The sequence below is a fragment of the Octodon degus genome, unplaced genomic scaffold (assembly GCF_000260255.1).
Source record: "Octodon degus isolate 3935 unplaced genomic scaffold, OctDeg1.0 scaffold00113, whole genome shotgun sequence".
NCBI lineage: Eukaryota > Metazoa > Chordata > Mammalia > Rodentia > Octodontidae > Octodon > Octodon degus.
The window spans coordinates 7,793,724-7,802,925 of NW_004524689.1; the positions used below are offsets into that span (position 1 = coordinate 7,793,724).

The window sequence follows — 9,202 nt, forward strand, 5'->3', positions numbered from 1 at the left end:
CTGAGGGCTGGAGGCAAGCTAGGACTGGCACCTTTCCCTGGCACAGTCCCCTGGGCAAAGGATGAGCATATTACAGTGCCCAAAGGGGAGGATAGAAATCTTCTGTGAAAGCCAGTACCTAATGTACTGGAAACTGTAAAGCACTTCCACCATTGACCCTACAATTGCATGAGGAGAAAACGGCCACCTCCACACTGTCAGGACCCAAGCTGAGGTCTGTCCCTCCAAATACCACATCCTTTTCCTTCTACAGTGATACCTACTTCCAGAAGGTAATGTACAGCTGCTTGATAAACAAAAGTAGTTACCGTGGACTCCTACTTGACAGTGGCCTTGAGTTCTAAAGTCAGAATGCTGCAAAAATTGGAATGTTGTCTGTAGGCAAAGCCTTCTCAAATATCCTCACATGGGAAGAAACTATTTTTGTGTTTGCAGTTGGGCTGTAATTCTGCTTCTATGGCCTTGAAAGCCAGTATCTCGGTGGGAGAGGTGATGGGCAAATAAGATTTTTCTTTCAGCGTGGTGCACACGTGATCCAATTCAGTGGCGTTCAATGCCTGCTTGGTGCAGTCCCAGAACTGTGTGAGTGCTCCTAAGAGTGGGCAGCGTCGGCGCCAGGGCTGGTGCCACAGGCTCCTCCCTGCCCTTTCTCCAGGCTGTGATCTTCTCCCTCTCCCGTAGGCTATGGACTCAGAAGATGACCCCCTGCTGCAGGACGTGTGGCTAGAGGAGGAGCAGGAGGAGGAGGAAGCCACGGAGGAGCCCTATCGGGGGACCCAGAGGTCGGGGCCCCGGCCCAGGACAGGCGGGCAGTGTTGCTGGCGGCGCTGGACCCTTCCACCCAGGCCCCCATCCTCCGGTTTCTGGAGCACCCTGGGCTGGGCCTTCACCAACCCGTGCTGCGCGGGGTTAGTGCTCTTCCTGGGCTGCAGCATCCCCATGGCCCTGTCGGCCTTTATGTTCCTCTACTACCCACCGCTGGACATTGATATTTCTTACAACGCCTTCGAGATCCGCAACCACGAGGCCTCGCAGCGCTTTGACGCTCTGGCTTTAGCGCTTAAGTCCCAGTTTGGATCCTGGGGTCGCAACAGGCGGGATTTGGCAGATTTCACCTCTGAGACGCTTCAGCGCCTCATTTCAGAACAACTGCAGCAGCTCCATCTCGGAAACCGATCGCGCCAGGCCTCCAGAGCCCCTCGCGGTGTCCCCTCTGCCACCTGGGACACCTCTGCTAGCCAAAAACCAACAGCCAACCGGAGTGGGCGTCTTCGGCGTGAGGCCCCGCCCCCGAAGGATTTAGCAGCCAACCAGAGTGACGCTTCACAGGATCCGCCTATGGCCCACGATGGGCGGCACCAGCCTAGCACTCCGCCCCCCTCAGCTGCAGCAGCCAATCAGAGCCGTGCCCGCCGGGGCGCCTCACGCTGGGACTATTCCAGGGCGTATGTGAGCGCCAACACCCAGACGCACGCACACTGGCGCATTGAGCTCATCTTCCTTGCACGCGGCGACGCGGAGCGTAATATTTTCACCAGTGAGAGGCTGGTCACGATCCACGAGATAGAGCGCAAGATCATGGACCACCCAGGCTTCCGGGAATTCTGCTGGAAGCCCCACGAAGTGCTCAAGGACCTGCCACTTGGCTCCTACTCCTACTGCTCCCCACCCAGCTCGCTCATGACCTACTTCTTCCCCACAGAGAGGGGCGGCAAGATCTACTATGATGGCATGGGCCAAGACCTGGCCGACATCCGGGGTGAGCAGAGCCAGCTGGGTCTGAGTGGGCCTGGGCTTTTAGAGTCTGGAAGGTGAACCCTGCCGGGCTGGAGCCGAGAGCTGACCCTACTGTGAGGTGGAGGGGAGAAAGGGCTGGGAGGCGGAGGCAGGACTGGAATGGGACACGGAAGGTGGAATTTTAGGGGCTCAGAGACTGGGAATCAGGTGGGGTTCAAACTGGAATGAGAGTTTAAACGTAGCAGGAGATGACACTTGTCTGGAAAGCTGTAGGTTCTTTAAAGAAGCCCTCTGCCCCACTGGGGAGTTTCTGGGCGCCTTGGTTAGGGATGAGAGGGTGGAAAGTGGCGCTGAGCTCTTTGGGCCCTACCCTGCCCCTACAGGCTCCCTAGAGCTGGCCATGACACACCCTGAGTTCTACTGGTACGTGGACGAGGGCCTCTCCGCTGACAACCTGAAGAGCTCCCTCCTGCGCAGCGAGATCCTGTTTGGAGCCCCTCTGCCCAACTACTACTCGGTGGATGACCGCTGGGAAGAGCAACGGGCTAAGTTTCAGAGCTTTGTGGTCACCTACGTGGCAATGCTGGCCAAGCAGTCCACTAGGTAGGGAGTGTAGCCCCACCCCAGAGTGTGCCTGCCCCCATGGGTACCAGGATAGAGCTGTCTTTGGTTTCCAGGTACCTCTCATTCATAATCTCCATCTGTACCCCTGGGAAGTCTTTCTTCCCAAACCAGTGCCAGATCCAGGTAGAGCCATCAAGCCATTTCCCTTGGCATCAGCGTCAGTGCTTGTGAAATGGGGACCATGAAACTTTGCCCAGTGATTAGGAAGACATGAGCTAACTGGTGTGAGGGTGCTTAGGGCTGTAAATGCTTTGGGAGGGTGCATCTGTGAATACAGTCAAGTCCTCCCCTCTGGGACAGTCTGGCTGGGTAATGACTCCAGTGTGTTCTAGCTCTAGCCCTGACAGGCCTGCCGAGGAGAGACCCTTCTGTTCTGCCTGAAATACCCTCATTCCTTTCATTGCTCATGGGTGATATTGAACAACCACTATCAGAATCCAAACTGTTTACTGAGCACTTACTCTGGACTTCACACTATTCATAGCCCTTTACATATCCCATCATTTAATTCTCACCCCAACTACATGAAATTGTTGTTATTATAATTGTCTCTGTATGGACGTGAAGGTACTACAAGATTAAGTTGTCCAAAAATGTCAAGCTCTTCGGTGGTCGAATCAGACTCGTGCAGGCTTTCTAACCCAGAGTCCTCACCTTTAAGTTTTTATGCCAATTGATGCATTAGGAGCCTTTACCCTGCCCTGCTTTTTTGACACGCAAATGCTGTTTATCTATTAAGGTAGTATCTTATCTATTTCAGGCTTAACTATTTGGGCTCTTTTTCCCTGAGGCTGGAATAAATGTTCACCCTGTCTGTGTTCACAGTCCCCTTCCCACTCTCCAAGGGAGATTAGAAAGCACACACAGATGTTGGAGTTAGCTGTCTCTGAGGTCAGATCCCAGTTACTCCTTTCTTAGTTGTGGCCATTTCTGTGAGCAATGTCACTTCTCTGTGCTCCAATTTCATTTCAGAACTTGTCATGCTGTATTTTAGTTGTAATTCAAAGGTCAGTCCTTAAATCAGCAATGCCAGAATTATCTGCAGGATTGTTAGAAGTGCAGACTCCCAAGCCTTTTCCCAGAACTGCAGACTCTCCAGGCGATTTGTTTGCAAGTTAAAGTTGGAGAAAGGCCTGGTTTAATTATCTGTCATAATAGAAGGTGAGTTTGTTGAGGTCTGGGGTTGTTTCTGTAGGTATAGCCTCAGTACAGCAGCAGGCACCTCTTAGTGAGGATTTGTCTGATGTTGGGTGAGTAGAGGGGCCTCAGAGAAAGACAGCCGAGATGGGCTGATGGCAGAAGGATCTTCAGGGTTTCGGGTGCCAGTGATTATTTCTACCTTAAATGTTCAGCTGCTGAAGCAAAATCTCTGCCCTTAGGAACAAGAGGAAAAAAAAATTCTTTCCCTTTCCCTCCTCCTAGAGCTTGGTAACAGTAGTGACAGCAGGACCCTTGTGGATTTGATGTTAATGCAGCCTTTTGGATTAACACAGTCTTTTTTATTATCATATTATTGGTGACCCAAGAGATGGCAATATGTACCTTGACTTAATATAAATAATACAGATTATTATTATTGCCCAGATAATGCTGGAATTCTAAAACATGTTCTCTGCAAATATTCTTCTTTAGCCTCGTGTTTGTTTTTGTTCCAAGCATCCTAATTCTGTGTACACTGGGAACCCCACAGGACCTTGCATTATTGTGGAGTCTCTGTTCATTTGCATTTATTCACATATTTACCTTTTTAGTTGTTCTTCATCACGTTCTACAATTTTACATTTCCCTCTGGGATCATTTTCCTTGCGTCTGAAGAATGTTTGTTGATGATAAATTTTGTTTTATTTGTCTAGGAAACGACTTTATTTTATTTCCACTTTTGAAGTTTGTTTTTGCTGATACTGAGCTACAAATCGGCGGTTATTTTCTTTTGATATTTTAAAGACATTGTCCCAGTGTCTTCTAACTTCCATTATTTCTGTTGAAAAGTCAGCTGTAAATCTTTTTGTTGCGCTTTTAAGTGATTATTTTTTTTTCCCTCTGGTTTAAGATTTCTCTTTGTCTTCTGGTTCACTAGTTTTGGTTTGAGAAGTATTGGCATAGTTTTCTTTGTATTTGTTTGGTTTGTGTCACAGAACTTTTTGAACCTCTATGTTGATGATTATAATCAGTTTTAGAAACTTCCTGTTATCACTTCAACTAGTGCTTCTCCCTTGTTTGCTGTAACTTTTTAGGACTCATCTATCGATGTTTGTTTCTAGGTTTTATCTACTTTTTTTTCTTTCTGTTCTTTGGTTTAAGTATTCCAGTTCACTAATCTTGTGTTCTTTCTACTCTATCATTTTTTTTACATTTTTATTTATTTATGTGTGTGTGTGTGTATGTGTGTGTGTGTGTGTGTGCACGTGTGTGGCCAGCTCAGCCCACCAGGGGGCGGGGCTGGCTGGCATGTGGTGCTGGGGGATTGAACCGCGGTCCCTGTGCTTTGCTAAGCTTGTTCTAAGTAAGTGCTTTAGACCACTGAGCCATCTCACCAGCCCTTTCTACTCTATCATTTAATGTCTGTTGAGTCTTTATTTTTGATATTCTGTTTTTCTGCTTAAAATTTCCAATTGGTTCTTTGTTACAGATTTCCATCACTGGTGAAGTTTTTCATATTCATCTTTTTTGTGCAAAGTCTTTTTTCTGTTCTTAAATATGCTAATTATAGTTGCTTTAAACTTCCTATCCTGTAACCTCAACATATGGGTAACTTGTAGATTTATTTTTGTGGCCTGTTGTCTTGCTTGGTTTTTGGTCATGTTGTCCTGCGTGTAGTAACCTGGTAGTTTTTATTGCATGATGAACATTGTGTATAAAAAATAAAGAGGTCTAAGTGATAGTCTTTCCTCCACAGAAAGTTTGCCCTTCCTTACCCTTCCCTTCTCTAGGTTGGTAGCTGTGTGTAGTCACCAATCAGTGACTACAGGAAATAGTTCTTGGTGTACCTCTCATTGGTTGTAGGTTCTCCAAGACTTGAAACAGAAAGCCTGGTGTATTTTGCAGAGTTCTTTCCTGTGACACCTTACAAACTTTGTTTTTATTTCTCAGAGCTACTTGCAAAACACTACTCTGCTTCTTTCCTGAGACTTCGTGGTTAGGTGTTTTTAGCCATATGCCTCTTACAACCCAGTCATTCAGAAAAAGTGTTGAGGAAAAAACTAGCCATGTGTCCTACTAGTTTCCATGTCTCTGCCTAAAGCTCTGCCAATTTATTTGACTTGCAGTCAAGACTGAAAGCCTTTTGCCCATGTTCAGAAGCAGCAGACGCCTCCAGTATTAAAGTGACCATATAAGGACAATTTACCATCTTATACAAGAACATGGAGCATCCATGGATTTTGGTATTAGAAGGAGGTCTGACCCAATGCTCCATTGATAGGAAGGAACAACTAGGATTCCAGGCAATAATTCTGGCCTTCCATGAGCTGTCCTTTTCTACTTGAAAGTAAACATTTGGGCTTGTGTATTTTCATAGCTGACAGCTAAGACAGGACTTGGAGTCTGGACAGCGCTCTATAAAGCTTCACAAATTAATGTGTAAATGAATAATGATTGATTTAACTCACAATTTTCTACTTGAATGAAAGAACAATTAAGCTGTTTAATTTAACAAAGTGGGTAATCCAGAGATCTTTTCTACTTGGCTTTTATGTGTCCTGTTCATGTTTTTAACAACTTTATTGAGGTATAATCGACACACAACCAACTGCAAATACTTAGCTTTATAATTTGATTAGATTTGACACATGTATACCACAAAATTGCCAATGCAATCAAGGTAGTAAATATACCCAGTTGGGTGCAGTGGCACACACCTGGAACCCCAGCTGTAACTGGGAGACTGAAGTAGGAAGATTGAAAGTTCAAACCCAGTCAGGCAATTTAGCAAGACTCTATCTCAAAATTTTTAAAAACTTAAAAAGGGGACCACTTGTCTACCATATACAAGGCCTCAGGTTCAGTCTGCATTAACACACACACACACACACACACACACACACACACACTCATATCTGTCATCTCCAGTATTTCCTTATGTCACCCTATAATTTGTCCATCTTCCCTCCCCACACCCACCCTAAGCTGCCACTCTTTTATCTTTCATTATATATTGGCTTTCATTTTCTACAGTTGTATGTACTTGGAGCGATACAGCATATATTGTTTTGATTGGCCTCTTTCATTCCACCAAACTAATTTGATGTGGTTGTGTGTTCCAACAACTTACTCTCATTCTTCTTAAAGTTCTGAGTGTATGTCCTTATATGGTGATGCCATGTTTTGTTCATCTACTCACCTGTTGATGGGTAGTTGGGTTGTTTCCAGGTGTAGCTATTACAGATAAACCTGCAAAGAACATTCATGCCTTTGTGTGGACATGTACTTCCATTTCTCTTTAGCTTTTTTTTTTTTTAATTTTATTTGTGTGTATGTGTGTGTGTGTGGCCAGCTTAGCCCACCAGGGGGCGGGGCGGGCTGGCATGTGGTGCTGGGGGATTGAACCGTGGTCCCTGTGCTGTGCTAAGCTTGTTCTAAGTAGGTGCTTTAGACCACTGAGCCATCTCACCAGCCCCCCATTTCTCTTTAAGATCTAGAAATGAAATAACCCAGTGATATGGTAGACATATGTTTAACATTCTAAGAAACTACCAACTCTTTTCCAAGTTGGTTGTATCAGTTCATATTTCCACCAGTAGTAGTGTATGACAATTCCATGTATGCATTCAAACACCTGGCATGTTCAGTGTAAAACATTGTAGGTATTCTATTAGATGTATGACGGTGTCTCACTGGCTTCAGCTTGCATTTTCCTGATTACTAGTGATGCTGAACATCTTTTCACATCCTTATTTACATCTGTGTATCTTCTTTGGTGAGCTGTCTTTGCGTAGTTTAAAATTATTTTTATGTGTAGTACAGGAGATTAACTTCAAGGCCTTCACAATGAGCTACACGCCCAGCCCCCCCACCTTTTTTTTTTTTTTTTTTTTTTTTGTATTTTTTGTTTTGAGACAAGGTCTTGCTAACTTGCAAAAATTATCAGGCTAGACTCAAACTTATGATCCTTACTTCAGCCTTTAATACCTTTTTGCTGGAATTACAGGTGTGTACCACCTTGCCTGGCTGTTTTTGCCCACTTTTGAATTGGGTTTTACAGTTAGTACTGTCATTTCAGGTTCATCTTTGTACATACTGCAGGATATGCATGGGGTTTATTATTGTTGTATGAAAATTGTAATTGTTCTAGTAACATTTGTTGCAAATATTACCCTCTTTCTCCTGAATTTCCTTTGTACATTAGCTGTACCTTGTCATTTATGTGTAAGTCTATTTCTGGACTTTCTATTCTATTGATCTATTTCTATCTACAGACTAGAATAACATGGCCTTGATTAGTATAGCTTTATGTAAGCTCTTAAAATCAATGTTAGTCCTCCAACTTTTTTTTTCAAGTTGTTTTAGTTATTTTAGGTCCTTTGGATTTTCATACAAATTTTATAATCAGCTGGGTTCTACTAAAAAAAAAGTCTGCTGGGATCTTAAGGACAATTATATATAATCCATAGATCAGATTGAGAAGTAATATCTTAATAATGACCCATAGGTGTATCTGACATCTTTTTCAGGATTATCCCTAAGCAGTTACTATTTTTATGTTACTGTAAACAGTGATTTTCATTTCAGCTTCAAACCGTTAATTCCTGCTATATAGAAACGTAATTTATTTGGTGTTCTACAACCTGGCTAATTTACTTAGTAGTTTTAATGGATTGCTTTTTATTTGTTTTGTTTTGTTTCTGCTTTTGTATATTCCTTTGGGCTTTTTACATAGAATCATGTCTTCTGCTAATGAAGACAATTTGCTTCTTACTTTCTTTTTTTTTTTTTTTTCTTCACTTATGTATTTGGTACAGGGTCTCACTACACAGCTCAGACTCATAGTGGTCCTCCTGTTTTCAGCCTTCCCAGTGCTAGGATTACAGGTGTGCCCCACCATGCCCTGACTGCTTCTTACTTTCTGATTTGGAAACTTCATTTCTTTCCTTGTCTGATTGCAGTGGCTAGCACCTCCAATACAGTGTTGGATAAACTAAGCTTTGATGACTCAAGTCCTTTATGGAATTGTTCATTTCATTTATATTAAAAAAAAAATTGAGACTTGGTGTGGTGGTGCCCGCCTGTAATCACAGCTCTTGGGAGGCTGTAAACAGGAGGATCACTACACATGCAATCTAGTAGTGAGACCCTGAACACCCTGTAGAGCCTTCCCTAAAATACAAAAAATAAAAAAATTGGTGTAAAAGATTCATAATATTCTATTATCTTTTCCATATTTGTAGAAATTAGTGATCTCATCACTGATGTGTGTTTTCTCTTTTTTTGTTTTTTTGTTTTTGTTTTTTTCTCTTTTTAGCATATTCTCCTTGGCTGGAACTTTATCTCTTTTATTTATCTTCTCAGAACACTACATTTTTATTTATGTATTCTGCTGTGTTTCTTTCTATTCCACCAACCTTTCTTTCTCTAATCCTTAGTATTTTCTTTCTTCTGCCTATTTTGCACTTAATTTTCTCTTGTTCTGCTGTTTCAAAATAGAAACTCAAGTCATTGATTGGAAGCTTTTCTTCTAGATTGTTAGTTAGCTAGCTAGCTAGTTTTTCTGATGCTGGGGATTGAACCCAGGGCCTTGAGCACACTGTGGCAGTGCTCTACTGCTGAGCCACATCCCCAATCCTCATCTTTTCTAATCTAGATATTTAGTGCTCTAGAATTTTCTTTTTTTATGAGCAGAATATAT

The 9,202-nt window shown here is 43.4% G+C and overlaps 1 protein-coding gene across 1 annotated transcript in view; it reads left to right on the forward strand.

Annotated features, from left to right (window-relative positions):
* Positions 1 to 518: 518 nt before the first annotated feature.
* Disp3 (dispatched RND transporter family member 3) overlaps positions 519 to 9,202 on the forward strand; it is a 26,891-nt gene continuing 18,207 nt past the window's right edge. The window contains exons 1-3 of the mRNA XM_004639655.2: positions 519 to 582; positions 682 to 1,759; positions 2,121 to 2,340. Coding sequence (XP_004639712.1) covers positions 685 to 1,759; positions 2,121 to 2,340 — 1,295 coding nt within the window. The 5' untranslated portion in view covers positions 519 to 582; positions 682 to 684. The remainder of the gene's footprint in view (positions 583 to 681; positions 1,760 to 2,120; positions 2,341 to 9,202) is intronic.